This window comes from Podarcis tiliguerta (assembly GCF_965153285.1).
Source record: "Podarcis tiliguerta genome assembly, chromosome: 1".
Classification (NCBI taxonomy): domain Eukaryota; kingdom Metazoa; phylum Chordata; class Lepidosauria; order Squamata; family Lacertidae; genus Podarcis; species Podarcis tiliguerta.
In genome coordinates this window covers 18,582,919-18,601,308 of record NC_139534.1, presented here as the reverse complement: position 1 = coordinate 18,601,308, position 18,390 = coordinate 18,582,919, and the positions used below count along the sequence as shown (strand labels likewise).

Below are 18,390 nucleotides of genomic sequence, written 5' to 3'. Positions count from 1 at the left end.
CCAGAAGAAGAAGAAAAATTACAAGGCCACACATTCAGTTTGAAAGATGTGCATTCTTTACAACAGCAGCTTGGAACTAGTGTTCCAAATTATCTGATTCATCACTGGCTAATATCGTAGCTGCAAACAAACAGGGCTCCGCCCTACCGGCATCTCCAACTCTCAAGGGTCAGTATGCTAACCAAATGCACATCCAACTCTGTCTCTCTCTCTCGCTCTCTGTCTCTCTTTGTAGATAACCGATCGTTGGTCCTCTCTGGTTCATCCGTTTATAGTCATAATTTTGGCTGTGTTTTAAGAGCCATTACAGCTGTGCTGGACACACCACACTGTCCTCAACGTGATTCAGATGAATAATTGCATTCCATATCATCTCCAACAGCTTTCTTTCTCTCACACCCTCCCACCCCCACCTCAGATTTAGAAACGTGGAGCTTACATGCAGGGGGATCTTAAAGGAAGGGGTGCAAGCCTTTTCTACTTGTGCATCGAGGGACCCCCATAAACCAGAGCAGATCCCTATTTCCCTTGTTGCCTCATTGGTACAGGCACCGCTCCAAGCTTTTTATGGGAGATGAGAATCGTGGGCTGACATGCTGCAACCCCATCTGGCCCATGCCCTCCCCCTGGCCCATGCAGCACAGGCTTTCGTTTCTTGACCAGAAGAAGGTTGGGAAGATCCAGCCCTTACACGTTATATCTTGCCTGTAAAAAAAAATCACGTACATGTTTATAAATGGAGCAGAAAATTTAGAGAAGTGTTGAAAGAGTAGCTGATGGATTCTTGGCCATTTCCCCAAAGCGTTCATTTGCTAGACCTGCCCGGTGAGATGACATGTTAACTGAAACACGCCCTTATGGTTGGCCATTTGTGCTTCATGGTCAACCTGAAAATAAGAGGAGTAACAAGATTGCAAATGGGTCCTGAACCCCAGTCATGGTATAGAAATGACAGAGCTCAAATCTGCCTACAAGTCTCTATGAGCTGCCAAGATGCCATAGAATCATTCTCAGGACTCTATAACTGCCCCCTCTCAGGGAGAGCTACATGTTACACTTTGGCAACGTGTAAAGTTATCCTGATCGGCCCTTTCTCCTTTGAAAAGTGGTGTTGTTGTTGTTCTTATATTTCTAGCCAACTTTCACTCCAAGAGGCTCAAGGTGACATGCATGTTTTCCTCCTCCTCATTTTATTCTAACAACACTGCTGAGAGGTAAGTTAGACTGAGAGTGAATGGCTGGACCAAGGTCACCAAGTGAGCTTCAGGGCTGAGTGGAGATTTGAACTTTGGTCTCCCAGATGTTAGTCCAACCTACTAACCGCTACACCACTGGTGGCTGACAAGTAACTGGCATACTGTTAGGCTGCCATACCAGACAAACAATACGTGTGGTTAGTCAGGAGAAGGCAAGATACGTAGATGCTTGGATGTGATGCCCTCAGCCTGGCTATGGAATGTTCATAAGGCAAGCATTGAAATAAGGCCAACTCCTGGGGGCTGAGGTCCTTTCAGGCACCCCAAGAAAATATTTGAGGGGGCCAGGGCCTCCCAAAGTTGATGGGCATTGCCATTCAAATTGTGTTCATGTGCCACATCTTGCGATCAGTTATGCAGGGCAAGGCTTACTGGGCCCCCTGCAATTATTTTATTCAAGTTGGCACCCCTGTGGGACCCCAAGAGAGTGTGAGGGCAAGAAGGCCTCCTTACACTCTGGAAGGTGGATCCGAGGCTTTGCCTTGCGGTACCTTTTGAGTGGGCAGAATTTGGCTCACCCAAGGTGCAGATTTGAGAAAAGCTTCCTGCACTTTCCATTTCCTCTGCAACTTTTATCAACAAAATGTGGCCCTCGTTCAACTCAAGGCTCATCCAGACTTCCTTTTGTGGCATGTTTCTAGGCACAGGTCTGCCGTGTCTGTGTGCTCCTCCACCCAGCACTATCCCCACAAAATACCACTCTTTAATGCTGATTTGGAACAAATGGCAATTTGGGTTTTCTGTGGATTCCAATTCAGCACAAAAAAGTGCGCAGACCCAGTGCTTTAAAGCACACACCTGTGCTTAGAATGCATGGGACGAAAGGTAAGTGTGGATAATCCCTCATTTTGTGTTTCTCATCTCTTTATTCCTGGGTCTGGTTGCAACAGAAACAGGTTCTTAGACTGCTTCTTTTGAAGGGCCCTGTTCCACCCACCACTTGTTCTTGTGGTTGTAAATTGTGTCAACACTGTCAGTTTTTAGGTGTCTGGACAATGGGGCTCCTGCGCCTTTAGTAGTTGCATAGAATTTCAGCAATTTTAGCTGAATCCCCTCATGCACACCACAATTAAAGGCGCAGGAACCCTCTCCTCTTGTACATCTGGACACTCTAGTTCAGCCTTTCTCAACCTGTGGGTACCCAGATGTTGTTGAACTACAACTCCCATCACCCCTAGCTAGCAAGGCCAGAGTTCAAGGATGATGGGAGCTGTAGTCCAACAACATCTGGGGACCCACAGGTTGAGAACCACTGCTCTAGTTGCTTTCCAGTGGGATAACAGGTTGGCGGTCAACCCCAACAAATATCTGGCAGAAAAACATGTGCTAGCATCATTACTGGGAAGGAGAAATCCCAAAGGGAATACAGTGGTACCTCTGGTTACGTACTTAATTCGTTCCGGAGGTCCGTTCTTAACCTGAAACTGTTCTTAACCTGAAGCACCACTTTAGCTAATGGGGCCTCCCGCTGCTGCCGCACAATTTCTGTTCTCATCCTGAAGCAAAGTTCTTAACCCGAGGTACTATTTCTGGGTTAGCGGAGTCTATAACCTGAAGCGTATGTAACCTGGAGCGTATGTAACCCGAGGTACCACTGTATCTCAGCTTGAAAGGAACTCTCTGCTACAGTACTTGCTGTGTTTTTCCCATCCCACAAGGTAATGGTTTTTGCCCCTCTTGGGGACAAGAGTAACAGGGAACATAACAATTTAAGGATGTAAGCAAATTCACGGTAGGGAAAATCTGCTGTTGGCAGGTAATGTGAGCCTCAAACCTGCGTGCAAAAATTCAAGCAAGTATGCTCATCTCTTTGACCACCCCGTGTCAACAATGTAAGGACATTAAAGACTATCTGATCCCTTATGCTCCATCTTGATAACTGAGATCTTCTGGTGGGCCACTTCTGGTAGTTCCCCATACCTCCTGAGGTTTGGTTGACCTTCACTGGGGACTGAGCCTTTAGTGTGGAAAGCCCAACCATATAGGAGATCTAGGACAGCTATGAGAAAATACTTATTCACACAGCTCCTAATCAAAGTATGGAACTCCCCTCAGATGCAGCGATGGCCACCAACTTGGATGGCTTTAAAAAGGATTAGACAAAGTCATGGAGATGAGGGCTATCAATCACTACTAGCCATGATGGCTAAGCTGTACCTCCACAGTTGGAAACAACAAAGCTTCCCAGTACCAGTTGCTGGAAACCATGGGAAGGGAGAGTGCTCTTGTGTTCTGCTTGCTGGCTCCACACAGGCATCTGGTTGGCCACTGTGAGAACAGGATGCTGAATTTGATGGACCAATGTCTTCATCCAACAGGCTAGCCTTACATTCTTATGTTAACTCCCTAACAGTCAGAGGGTCAGTAGAATGATAGAGTCATGGCATTGTAGTGCTGGATGGCACCACAAGGGTCATCTGGTCCAACCTCCTGGGATGCAGGAAAAAAATTTGTTCAACATGGGGCTGAAGCCCACCACCCTAAGATTAAGAGTCCCATGCTTTAGCAACTGAGCTATCTTCCTTGGTGTCAGGATGCCGTCAGCAGCTCCCAGCTGGTTGCCCAGGAAAGTATAAAGACAAGGAAAAGTTTCTTACAGTCTGCTTTTTTTTCATCATCATCACCTCCTCTACGGTGCCCTCTGTCTTGGAGCTCTTTGCTCTCCTACTTTTAAGGCTCACTGGGTTCTGGGAGATGGTGGATCTGGAATGCTTTCTAAAGACACTGTGTCAGCCAGCTGTTGCTCTGGCTCTCCCATGATTTTCCAGCTTTCCCCCTCATCTGCCTCTGAGCTGTGACCTACTGCAAGCCCCTGTTGTAAATCTATGCTGTCTTCCCCTTCCTCCTCCCTGGAAGTGTCCGGATGGGGACGCGGTCTCCACCATTCCTCCTTTGCCCCGTCCCTGACACTTGGCTTCTTTTAGACATCTTCTGGAAACTGTGCGGTTCAGATAGGCCTTCACAATATCAGATGCCTCTTTTTAACCAACCAGTATTTGCTGATGCTTCATTGATGTTTCTCATGAGGTTTTTATGGATGCCTTTATGGATTTTACTACAATTTTGTATGTTGTATCCAACTTTGATTTACTTTTATGAAATTGTGAATTATAAACAAAATAAACAAACTCTAGATGCATTTTAACTTTGGGTGAGTGCTTTGCATAGCACAAAAAGGATAGGTGCAAGCTACATTTACCCCGAAATGTCCTCCCAACAATCACCACCAGTGATCTGAACCCAGGTTTACAATATGTACACAGTTCTCATGGGAGTGATTTTACCTAGGAGGGTAAGTGATAAGCACTCATTTCCTCTCATCCCTGGGGATGGGAGAAAAATTCAATTTATTTTTCATTTGAAGGTGAACTTACAATATTTGTGATTTTCAAAACATCATATGAACAGAAACAACCATTGACATTAACCCTTTTCTGAATTTTGCAGTGCAGTTCTGCAGTCAAGCGAAGTGAACACAGATGCATATACTAGGGTAAAGCGTGCATATAACTGCATATATTAGTGAAAGTAATATACAAAAATTAATTAAGTCATGAGAATATGCTTGCAAAAAGATGTATATTTGTCAAAGCAGCATATAAAAACATGCTTTGGGGGAGTAAATTGCCCTAGAATTCTGAAGAAATTCAATAAGAAGTTTTTTAGAAAAGAAAATTGCCGCAGAAATGTAGAGAAATGACTTTTAGATTGGAAAAATGAGTCACTGAGAAAAATGATAATTGACATATATGCCCTTTCCCCTTCTTTGTAATTTTTCCCAAGGGTACTTTGGAAAAGAGAAAAATTCATTGGACCAGTTATATGCATCACCCCATTTCCTTCATACATTTGCTCATTTTCAGATTTTTCTAAGGGCTAGCAACTTGCTTCTCTACATAAACTGAAATTTTGACATTAGATTCTATAACACTCTCATAGCCATGCAGATTTCTTACCATTAGATAAGAAACAGACAAGTATTATAACAGAATTCAGTCAATACCACCATTCTGTAAACATCCTTTCAATTCTGCATGTGCTACTTGATGACAGGAAATGGGAAAAGTGGGGATATATATTTTCTATTTTTTAAAAAAGTCAATATACTGTGTGATCATATAAAGAAGACACTAAAGCTCATTGCCATTGCCAAGAAAAAATATATTTTATCTATCTGCTCTTAAGTTTTTTATAATCTCAGGAACAGCCTCAATACAACCTTTTACATGCTTCTCATGAACATTAGTGAAAACAATTCCACATCAGTCATATCCAAACATTTTAGGAATTTAATTATTTTCTCTATCTGCAGGACCCCAACTGACCTTAGCAGGTCAAGGGTTCGTGCATTAAGTGAAAACACAAAATTGCGTGGGATGATCATGACCCCCACAAAAATGCTCGCCCCGGGGTCATACATTAAATACATACCATTCATTGTAAGTTGATTACCTACTGATAGCAACGTTGTACTGTTCTTTCAACACAAATGATGCTAAGGAGTCAAAAGGGAAAGCAAACTATCATTAAAAGTGGAACAAAAGGGAAGAAAATGCACTGATTTAAATGGGTGGGATTTTATTTATTTATTTTTAGTTATTCATAGCGCACCTTTCAGGGTACAAATCCTTCAAAGGCAGCCTACAATTCACATTAAATACTTTCTAAAACACACACACACACACACACACAATTAGCAATAACAATATATAGAAGGTCATCTAGAACCTTCCCAGAGGGCAGCTGGTGGCTGATGGTCCACACTGGGGTGGCGTAGGGTGATAGTTCTCTGAGGCACCTGTCATCCCTCCCAGTGGGCAGTTTGGTGGTCGATGAGCAACTTGCCAGCGTAGTGTAGTGGTTAAGAGCGGTAGTCTTGTAATTTGGGGAACCGGGTTCGCGTCTCCGCTCCTCCACATGCAGCTGCTGGGTGACCTTGGGCCAGTCACACTTCTTTGAAGTCTCTCAGCCCCACTCACCTCACAGAGTGTTTGTTGTGGGGGAGGAAGGGAAAGGAGAACGTTAGCCGCTTTGAGACTCCTTAAAGGGAGTGAAAGGCGGGATATCAAATCCAAACTCTTCTTCTTCTTCTTCTTGCTCTATAGAAGTGACAGAGTCCCTGAAGACAACCAGTGTCTGAGGGCTTGGACTGAATCATAGTTGACTTCCACACATCACATCACAGAACACCTGTTGAACCAACCTCTCCAGGACTTCTCCCTTTCTTCATGGTTGGCAGCAGAAGAGGGTGGTAGAGTCCTGAGGTTTGGACTGCACCACTTGAGAGGGTTCTGCTGAGGTGCGCCATTTTTAAAAAATGCTCCCCCGTGTTGCAACACACAAACGAAACCTACCTCAAGTCGAACAACCTGGCAAGGGAGAGGGGAAAGTTCTCACCTGGCTTCCTCCATGCCATCTTAGTGTTCTACTTGTATGGGTTTTTGAGCACTTAAAAAACAGCAAATTACTCCCCCACCTGTAGTCTGAGGTTCTACCATCCATGCTACCACACCAAGACTCTAGCACTTCTTCTCCTCCTTGTGTAGATCAGGTCACAAGCTGCCCTGGATTCCATTCTTGGGAGACACGGAAGAAATAATAGTTCCTCAGCAGCCATAAACTGCTTCAGCAGGCCAAGGATGCAGTGGTCAAAAGTTCACCGCCACATTTCTCCTTGTATTCCAAAAACTAATCACAAGGGATTAGTCACTACCCTGGCTAGGAGAGATTAAGGATGACTACACACAGTACCTTTAAAGCACATTGCTTCCACTAAAGAATTCTGGGAACTGCAATTTACCCCCCTCGATCTACAATTCCCAGTCCAAACTACAATTCCCAAGATCCTTAGGGGGGGGGAGTCATGTGCTTTGATTGTGCTTCAAATGTATGGCATGCACGAAGCCCGAAGCTGAGCTCACATTCCCTATAGCCAGTAATTGTAACTTTTCTGGAAGGTCTGCTTCACATTTTAAAAGCTGTGGCTTCAGCGCTGGTCTCTCACAGAAAGAATTGCGTGGTCTCACATGATTTTCTGGGTTCTCTCCATTTTTGTGTGTGCGTGAGGGAAATTTCTAACCTTTCAGGTAAACTCAGTCCTCATCATGGTCTTTCTGATTTAGAATCACCATCATCATCTAGAACAAAAAAAGTCAACTGCAAAGAAAAAATGAAATCCGGTCTTCTCTGTCGCACTTGCATGCCACACATAAAGAAAATCAGCTCACACACCAAAGCTCATAATCATATAATAGAACATATATGTGCATGTTCTGTATTCCATACACACAGAGCAGCCGCTGACAAGCACAAAGTCTCCAGATGTGTTATGTAGCTGCTTCAGTTGGCTGTTCCTTCTGCAAGGCCAAAAGAAATATTAATCATTTCATTTAATGCTAAGGGGATGGGACCTCCTCTCAAATTTCAGAAAGGGGCTGGGAAGTAAAGGAAGCCAAAGATTTTCCTATTTAAGTCCAGAGCAAAGGAATGTCTGTGGCTGAGTTGTGTGAAGGGCCCGGTGGCTGAAAGGGCAGGAAACAATTGATGGTGCTCATTTGATTTTTCTTTCCCCCCACTTTTTTTCCTTCTCTCTTTTGCACATAGAGTCTCATGTCTAATATTTTTTAGACATGATGAGCTGTGTGCAGGGAGCCGTTTTGCTTTTCCTTGCTGTGTTGCAACCCTCAGTTATTTTGGCACAACAAGATGGTGAGTAGTTCCCACTTAAGATTTTTCATGGATTTTAACAACTCTGTTTTTCAACACTTTGTTTCTCCTCTTGCCATAAAATCAGCACTGAGCAAACCCATTTTCCTGTCGCCGGTTGGAGCTATCAAAGAGGCTCCTGCTCTGCTCTGCTTTATTCTGTAGCGTGTAGTACTAGCCTAAATAAAACAAACTTTATCTGAGCTTACGCATTCTTGTGCACCATTTTCTTAGCTTAAGTTCTTTGCATCCTTTGCTTTGCTTGACAAGTTCTGGAAACTTTTTAATCTTCCTTTCTTTTAGCTGTTGGAGTAAGATCTGTGAATACTAGTTCAGCAAAGTCTCGAAGTCATTTTGACATATTTAACGAGGCTGTATCTTCAGCTCTTTGCAACATGACTCGTTTTTTTTTATATAGTAAAGTATTGCTTTGGTATACAGGAACATGTACCTTTTAAAAGAAGACTTTAATGTCAAAGGAAACACTTTTGCAAACCAGAATGGTTGTTCCAGCTTTGGGGAAAGATTTTCCAGCTGTGTGTGGTGTGTGGGTGTGTTACTTCTTAGACATAAGCAGAAGGATGGAACATACTGCTCTAATATTGTACCATTATTCACCAGAGGCTGCTTCAAGCTTCTACATGATCTGCTAGCAAACTCCTTTAAGATTAAGCACAGGGAGACTTACATCTAAGTAATTATACCTAGGATTGGGTTGCTCTTGGTGCATGCAAAGAAAAGATCACTTGAAAATGAATTGGTACTAGATGTCCTATACCTTTTGTAGTAGAGATCTTTGTGGCCTGTTTTCTTTTTAGATCTTTTTAATCAGTGGATACATTTTGAGCTTTGAGGTGTGCTATGAGGTGTACCAGAAGAAACTGTGCAACGTTTTATTTATTTGTGCACAGAACTGGGTCGATGAAACCGGTCACAAACTATTCATCACCACCAAACCCACGCACGCAATCCATAGCTGCAATTATAGGAAAGGGTTTCTTGGAACATTCTGAAATCCATGTCCAAAACAGGTATTACGTTTCCTGACAGAATTCAAGTTCTGTACAAGCCAGGCACTCTAGAGACCATAAGAAAAGGAACCACCAATAATAATCTTCATTAGCTAGCAAAAGCTGCATTGCTGAAACACGTTACTTCAGATCTTATGATTTATCTGAGATGCATGTAATAGCACCACATTCAGCAAACAAATGCTCAGATTTCAATGTTCACCTAAAGGACATGGTCTGGCTGCAACTCTCTTCCCTCTTACTTGGGATTAAACCCCATTTAACTTGATGGCACTTACTTCTGAGCAGACATGCAAAGGCTTGCACCCTCAGATAGCTATCCCCACCACGCTCCCCAATATTGATCATACATGTCTACTGATTTTGTGGTTTCCCCCGTATGCTTTGTCTTTCATGCAACTATTTGCAGTGTGGATGATGGCGGATGTTCATCTCACATCTTAGTGAATATTAAATATGAGAAATATGAGTATCCAACAACATCCCTTCCTTGGTTAACCATCAATCATTCATCTTCCAAACTGCAAGAAGGAAAAATTAACCATTTCCATCAAAGAAGCGTGTTGTTTTTCAGTGCAATTGCATGAAGGAAACCTCTGCATTTTGGTTGCTTTCCATATTCCATTGCCTATTTCACATAGATATTTGTCCCCTTATGATTATGACTGTGGATTCTGACATGGTGTTTGGTTCTAGTTGGGAGTACACATTCTGGGCAGATGTAGCAAAGGATTCAAAAGTGCAGCCCAAAATGACATTTTTGCAGATTGTCTTGTCATGGATGTTTCATTATTTCAGTGCCAGGTTAGATTTAAGAGGCAAGGACAAAGAGATAAAATTACCCTCATGAGACTGGGTTTTTGTTGGCATGGAATAGCTCAAACGCAATCTCAGGTAAAGTACGTTCTCAGCAATGTATCTTTCCATACAATCCAAGTTTCTAGGCTTCTGTTCTAGAAGCAATCTCATCTTTCCTCACTCTTCCTCCCGTTTTTTCCTTGCTCCCCACAATGGACAATGGCAGATCAAAGGCTATTTGAAACCTATTTAGAGAGACAATGTAGGCAACAAAGCAGCAGTATATGGTTGGTGGGTGTTTACAAGGATGAAAAAGAGAGTTTCTAATCACATTATAACATGCTCTGGATGTGTCAGAAAGAATTTCCATTTGGTCTATATCAAATTTAAGTCAGTGCACTGTTTTTCTTAGCATATCTTGCCAACTGACAAGCTCTGGCAAGACATTAAGGAAACTGCTGAGGATATACAGAACTGAGAATGATCAGATGTAGCCCTGTGGAATGTGCTTCTTCTTTTCCATAAAACTAAACTAAAGAGGGGAAATGAAATAGACTTGCACCATGATTCTATCCTACCTTCCTACGGTGACAGTCACATCACCACCAGTTGCCCACTTTGTGACATCTACATCTGGCAGCTGAGATACCCTATCCTTTATTCTTCTGTGCTGATATAGGTCATCTTAGAATCAGGCTGCAATGGCATCTTTGGTCTTAGTTTTGGCTATTGGGGAATATCTGACAATAGTATTTGAATGATGGTCCTTTCACCAGGGCTCTTTCTTCCTTTCAAGTCTTGTTTAGTTTGTGGTTCACCAAGATGAAGTTTTCTGGTTTGCATGAACATTTGTTTGAGTCAAGTCTTCTCCCTCACCCCTGCCACCACTCCAACTCTAACTAACCAAAGCATCAGCACCTATAATGAAGGGCCATCTAGTGGTTGCTAATTCTCCTCCAAAAGAATACTTAATCGTCCCATGCTCCAATTAGTATTGCCCACTGTACCACATGAGCCTCGTACCTAGATCCATATAAATGATTAACATTTGCTATATTGGTTAACTAGACCAAAAAGACGTTTCATCCAATAGCACATTCAGAAAGTGATAAGTAAAGGTGTTTTCTTTTGGGGGGGGGGGAGGTGAAGTTGCCCTTGGAGTAATCTCAACACTATCAATAACTGCAAAGCTTTAGCTAAATTGCAAATGAAAAGATGCAACATTTACTAACTGGACTGCAGCCATGCTAGATAGGCTTGGAGATTAGTGCCAGCCTTGCCCCTTCATGTTTGAAGCCTCCTTATGGGTGCTTCAAGAACAAGTTATGTGATTAAGAATTGCTTACATCTAATAGCTCTGCTTTCTTGACGATACCTTTCCATTTCAAAGCGTTCAAGACATAAGGGGCAAATTGAGTCGTTCTTGGTTCTTGTCGGCACGTTTTCTGAAGAGATATGGCCCCATTTGGGGTTTTGCCAACATTCAGACGTACAATAGAAGCATGTTCACTGGGGAGCAATCAGTTAAAGTTGCTTTTGAAACAGAACAAAAACATTTGCAACTATCATTCCCTCCCCCCTCCCTTACATCAGCCTCCTCTGGGATCTGATTTATATGATACCTCTATGCTGCGGTTGCCCCTTCCTTGTGGCTTAATCCCACAGCACAGCAGTAATGTTTAAGTTGGATAATCATGTAGCATTGTCATGTCAGGTGGGAACCCACCAGCACCACACTTTCCTGAGTGTTGGTGGCAGTGGATGGATAACGTTCCACACAACCTATCCATCCCATCTGATTATCCTATTTAGATGTCAGGGTTGGGATCTATCCATGGGGAAGCACCAGCCACATGCAATGGAGGTAATGTATCAATCAGCTTTAGATTTCCATTCCTGAAGCGAAAACTTGGATAGAGTCTTATGTTACCTGCAATCAGGATTAGGTCATCTGCAATAAGAATATAATGGACTCTATCCAATTTGTGCAACAGACACCTGTACATGCAATGGAATTTTCTATACCTCTCTGAATCCCTTCCAGCTTGCCACATGCTCTCAAAAGCAGCTCTGGGGGTTTGAGGGACACTCCAGAAGAAATGTGGAGGGAGGAGGAGGAGGAGGAAAAAAGACATCTCATTGCACAAGCAGAACTCCACTCGCACTGCGCTGGGTACAACCCCATGCGATCTTCTGGTTTGTCAGTTACAATACAAGCATTTGATGACCTGCACAAAGCCCTGACATGGATTATAGTTGATGGCATTTAAGCTTTAAATGGTGCAACTGAGAAATAGGCCTAACGCAAAACTTTCCCCATGATACAGGCAAATTGCATGGATGGACCACATTCATTGGATACGTCTGAGAGCCATTGGCTTAAGACTACTTCATGCATTACCTTTTGTAACTGGTTCTGCTTCTCATAATACATGTGTGTACAGTGGTACCTCGGGTTACAGACTCTTCAAGTTACAGACGCTTCAGGTTACAGACTCCGCTAACCCAGAAATAGTACCTCGGGTTAAGAACTTTGCTTCAGGATGAGAACAGAAATCACGTGGTGGGGGTAGCTAAAGTGGTACCTCAGGTTAAGAACAGTTTCAGGTTAAGAATGGACCTCCAGAACAAATTAAGTTCTTATCCTGAGGTACCACTGTAGTGTCATTTGTAAAAGACTTCTGTGTGGTTTCAATTAGGGGTGGGGAACCTCAGGTATGGGGGCCAAATGTGACCATTCAGACCACTCTACCTGGCCCTCGGGACTAACCCCAGGCTACACATCCTCCTCAGCCACTCATCCCTCTCCCCAGGTAACATCCCTCACCAATGCAACTTCGCACCCACTTTGAGTGTTTCTGCCTGGCTGAAATGTGTCCTTGCTTGCTTGGCTGGGTGAAGCACAGAGAGGCATGTGCGAGTCTTAAAACACTTGTATGAATATGGATTGGGCTAAGCGTAAGCAACCTACTTTCTCAATTATTGAGTTAGTTGTTCAGAAAGGCAAGCCTTTCCATGTGTTGCTTGAAACCAGGGATGGGAATGAAAGCTGCCAGCTTTCAATCTGCACTTGATTTGGAATCTTTGTTTCCCAAGGCTAAGCATGAAAAGCTGTCATTAGTTCACTGTGGGGTGTGTGGAGGGCACAGCTTGTAGACAGCTCTATGCCCAGAATGCTATTTGCCTTCTGTTTTCATTCCCTAATGTGGGAAGTGCAACCTTTCCCATCTCCGCTCAACCAAGCCCACTTCATCTCCACCCAAGGCCTAATCATGGACAACTCATTTCTTTCTTGCATTTTGTGTGGGGATGTGAATTACTGGGAGATGGCTGAGCAAGACATGCTTGAGAATCCCTGCTGTAAAGGCTCCTGAGTAAGAGCGCACAGCTGCGCATAGCTGGCTTGAGCAATGCTGATTGCCACATTTGAAATGAGAGCATTCTTGAAAGCGAGGGCCTTGAGGGGATTCAGAGTGTTGCACAATGTAACCTTCAGTACAGAAAATGGTCTGTGGCTTCCTGTGATTTAGAAAAATCCAAATCTAAATTAAGTTCCAGGGAATCCACATCCTTTAGGTGAGTAGGTGTTCTTGGAAATTAGGCCAGATTCATAAGTTTGAGGAGGCCTATGGTTTGATGAAAATTAGATAATTATGCTTCCCTTGCATGACTTTCCATATGTGCTTTTTGACTTGAGACCAAGATCCATCAAACATTTTCCTTAAGAAGCTGGGGAAAGAATCCATTGCTTTATTGCAACAGGGTAGCGCTGAAGTTTCTTTTTCACTGGCGCAGATATTATTTTACTTATTTTTAACAATGTTGAATCAATGCCATAAGGTGCTCGATAGATCTTGATGCTATAAGCAGAACCTCTCTCCCTTTCCAACTTTCCAGCTTAATCGTAGACTTTGGTGGTTAAAACAGAAGATGGAGAGCAAGAATTCAGATGGAGGGCTCGTTTCTTTCTTTCCAAAAGATGTTGTCTAGTCTAATTCTGGCACTCATGTTAGACATGCTATCAGTTATATATATTGGAGAGCCTTTTGCTGATTCTCCCCCCCCCCCCCCATGTTTTGGTGACCACTGGGAAGTCTAATGCTCATTCAAAGTGACAAGGTGTTAAAATAGAAAGTTGGCTGTGCCCTGGTCTTCTGAAATATAGACACTTTCTCTGCTAATACAGTTGCTTGGTTTGTTGAGGATCTCAGGCTGTTGTATTCTTGATTTCTACCATGATCTAAGTCATTGGTCTTAATTTCTTGTGTCATGACCTGCAACTGGGTCACAAGCCAGTTCTAGGTTGACATACTCAAGAGAATGAGAACAGATTTAGGAAGGAGGAGATAATATGTAAGTCCAACAATTAAAAGTGAGTCCTGGGCCATCAAGGTGACATGTTAAGCTCCAAGTAGATGCAACCCAGGCTTAAACTTGTATTGCTGTTCAAGCTGCTAGCATATGCTTAGAAACCTCCCTATCCCTGTGAAATTTAATTTAACAGCCGTTTATTTCTCAGGGTGTCCAAGTTGGCATGTTTGCTCAGGCTATAAAGCAATGTGAACAACCCATACATTCTGTGGCCACATTTTCACCCAGTGACACTGAGCAGAGCAAGGACAGCTGCCAACAAAATGGCTCAAACAACGCCTTTTAAGGCTCTGTGGTCCTCGGCCCATTCACTCTGAAACTTCAGTGCATTCAGGATGTCTATTCAGTCTATAAACCATGAAACTTCCCCAGTGTTTCCTATAGAATTCTAGATGATTAGTTGTTTCACTTTGTTGTTCTGTTCTATCTTTGCATTTATTTATCACAATTTTTTTGGCATTTTTTAATTATCTGCTCCAAAGGCCTCAGGTTATCTTATTATCTTATTATAATCAAACAGAAGCCCTACAGGGTAGATGATAGGAAGGTGTAGTCTGAGCAAGACTTTGGACATAGGTCTCCCTAGATATGACCAATCATTATTTTTATAGATTTATTATGTTTCCATACCACGTTTTCCTCCAATGAGTTCAAGATGGTGTACATGGTTCTCTCTTCTCTATGTTATCCTTGCAACAACCCTGTGAAGTAGATTAAGTTGAGAGGCAGTGACTGGCCCAAGGTCATCCAGTGAGCTCACACACAACATTCTCCATGGATCTGGTCCAGTTCCAAGAATTATTAGACTAACTCTATTGCCTAAGCAATTCTGAAAGAATTTAAGTCCATAATCTGATCAGTGTCGTGGAGTGCACACCAATTTTAAAATAAAGGAAACTCAATGGGGAAAATCCAAGCGTTCTGGTTTCACAACTATTCCTGTAAAAGGATATGCTGTTGAGTGGCATGTGGTGGTTGATTTTCTAATTTTTGCACATTGCTGAGGTCTAAAGACGTGATGAATTTGGCTTGTCTTCCTCAAAATGTTAGCTAACAGCTTTTAATTAGTCTTTGAATCTATGGATCCAAGAGCCAAAGTAATAAATTATGTGGCCTGCTCAGAACATTTCTTCAACAAGCTTGAGCCTTAATTTAATGAGAACACCCTCTTCCATTTTTCATCCTCCTCTTTCTTAAGCCAGTGCATTTTGCCCAAATGATGGATTAAGGATACAATAAAGATTTTACAGTTGTGTTTTATGGGCAGAACTGGACATTACAACAGACACAAATGTGTTGCTAGGGGTGGAGAAGAATGTTTGATGCTATTCCATTCATTTGCCATTTCTATTTCGTAGTGTTCATTTTGAAATTAATGAATCTCGAACTCCCCATTTAGTTAAGTTTAGTTTATTATTTGGTCTGAAATGAATGACCACCACATGGAGTGCCAGTCTTACTATCCTCCTAGTGAGGTCTAGTTTTAACAGCAAGCAAAGATATGAGGTGGGGTGAAGACATTGTGTTGTATTAGACATTGCAGTGGAAGAAAGAGACATGGAGCAATATGGTAATGTCTAGCTCTATGTTATGCTTCGGGGCACAAAAATATCAGCAGTAGAACATGTTTGGACCCTGGGTGAGAACCCAGAGGCTAAGAGCGGGGTGTACCAGAAGGAAAATGAATTTCTATTGGTTTATATATATATATATATAGTAACTTTGTATTAATGTAACATTTTTATATGTAACTGTGTATTTTTGTAACATGCAGTTGCCTGTTGTTGCTTCTTTATTGCACACCACTTAGAGATATTTTAATATATTAAGCGGCATAGAAATTAAAGAACCATAATCAAATTTTAAAAATAACATAAATCTAGCAAGAAGAATGAAAAACAGCTTTGGATCTTCCTTCCCCCAAAAAAGCTCAGCAACTTTGGTCAATCCAATGGGTAGAACACTGCCAGTGTTTTTATAGTGGGAGTAGATCGCAGTCTCTTGGGAGTTTTACATCCCTGACGTAGCCCAATCCCTGCAATGCAGGAATCTCATGACAGACAGTCGTCCAACCTCTACTTAAAAACTTCCAGGGAAGAAGAGTGGACCACCTCTTGTGGGAATCTGTTTCACTGTCAATCAGCTCTGTCTGAAAGTTCTTCCTGAAGTTTAGTTGGAACCTACCTTCTTGCAACTTGTATCCATTGATTCAGGCCCTAGCCTCCAGAGCAGGAGAAAACAAGTTTGCTCCATCTTCTATGACAGCCCTTCAGATATCTGAAGATGGCTATCATATCTCCTCTGTCTCCTCTTGCAAAATGAAGTTTCAGCACACACATACACCCCTCTCCCCACCATATTGTTTTAATTCACAGTGCTCCTAAAGACATTTGCCTATACAATATGGCAAAGTAAGTGTCACCAATTGTTGCATAACTCATGTGATGTTTCATCCTTGGGCTCCAGCTTTATATTCAAATTGTGATTGAACAGCCAGGGTGGTGGCCTTGATTCAAAGTAGACTCTTGTTCCAGGTGAACAGTCTTTTCTATTGCAGTCTAGCTCTTGACACAAGTATCAATCACAACATTTCAGCTAGGCTATGAACTGGATCAACTTTTCGTTTTTACTAAATTTCCCTAAATTTCACTTTTTGGTGACTTTGCATATGCTGCACTTCTCAGTGATTGAGGTCATGGCATCATGGAATCTACTTCCCTATCTCCTGGTTCAAATCTACTGCTGAAAGTAACATACCCATTTTTTTCTTAAGAGTAGTGGTTCCACAATAATTCCAAATCATTGTAGATATGCACACATTCATCTTTTAGTGTTATGCCTCCCCCATCAAAGCCCCTAGATAACAAAGACATACAAGAGGGGCAATTCTTTGCCAGTCATAATTCTCCCTGTTGAATGAAAAGCAACATGTACTCTTTTTTATTTTATACTCCTAACACCAGTCAGCTGGGTCCGATTTCCAAAGTTTGGAAACTGTTTCATGTCAAGATGACAATGGAAAACATGATATAACCCTTCAAATAACAGTCATTTTGTAGATTTAGTTTGGGAGTGCTTCAACCACTGGGTTTTCTTGGCTGGGTTTCATGAAACACAGCAAAAGAGATTCCTTTCCTATTAGCTAACAAACCACTTCCATTTTCCAAGATTTCATGTTGAATGAGCACTGCATTATTTTTTAAAGTATTTTTAAAAAATGTAAGTGAAGAAGAAAGAATATGCAGTGTCCTTTAGACATGCCTACTTCTTCTTCTTAGTTACATAAAATATATACATGAATGCCTGTCAGCTTGGGGGAGGTGGGCAGAGCAAGGGATCATGTTCCAAAACTTACCTCTTATCATTCAGCTGAATTGCTACACCCCTTTGATAACATATTCTTTAGGTACTACAACTTAATGTTTATTTTGCTAACAACCTTTGTACAAAATGGTTTGTGCCCAGAGGGTTGACGGCACAGGCCTGCACAAGCTGCAAGTCACCAAACTAATCTAGCATACTGGATGCAGTGAGGGTTTGATGGAAATTCAAATACACGGCCTCAAGCACATCCTTTTATGCAGCTTGGTTCTTGGAGGGCTGGACCCCCCCCCCCCACACACACACACCTTTGAACATTTGAGTAGTTTCCGAATCAGAAGGTTGAGTACAAATTATCTTCTTCCCATCTCCCATTACAATGCAACTGATACATAGGGTTGCCATATTTCAAACAGCGTTGAGCTATTTTTGTGGAAATACAGTAAAAACGACGCTGCCAACATGGGCTGCCATATGTCTGGATTTTCCTGGATATTTGTCCGATTGATGTCCAGACACTGCTGCTGACTGGTGTATATTGTATATGTCCGGTGTATGGCAACCCTGCCCATGTAACCCTACCCATGTTTCCTTACCAAGTCATACATAACTGTGTTGCCAATAATGGGAGTCAGTAGAACAAGATGATGATGATGATTTTCCTAGTGATCAAGACCCAAAGAAATGATCACTTAAAAATACCATAGGTTGAACAAACACCAGAACTACCAAGCGATACCATGCAAGAGGAAAGAATAGTACAGTGGTACCTCAGGTTACATACGCTTCAGGTTACAGACGCTTCAGGTTACAGACTCTGCTAACCCAGAAACAGTACCTCGGATTAAGAACTTTGCTTCAGGATGAGAAGAGAAATCATGCGGCAGCAGTGGGAGGCCCCATTAACT

At 42.3% G+C, this 18,390-nt stretch overlaps 1 protein-coding gene across 1 annotated transcript in view; it reads left to right on the top strand.

The window, feature by feature from the left end:
• Positions 1-7,707: 7,707 nt before the first annotated feature.
• The window catches only part of COL3A1 (collagen type III alpha 1 chain), a 94,874-nt gene continuing 84,191 nt past the window's right edge, over positions 7,708-18,390 (top strand). The window contains exon 1 of the mRNA XM_083405604.1: positions 7,708-7,964. Coding sequence (XP_083261730.1) covers positions 7,886-7,964 — 79 coding nt within the window. The 5' untranslated portion in view covers positions 7,708-7,885. The remainder of the gene's footprint in view (positions 7,965-18,390) is intronic.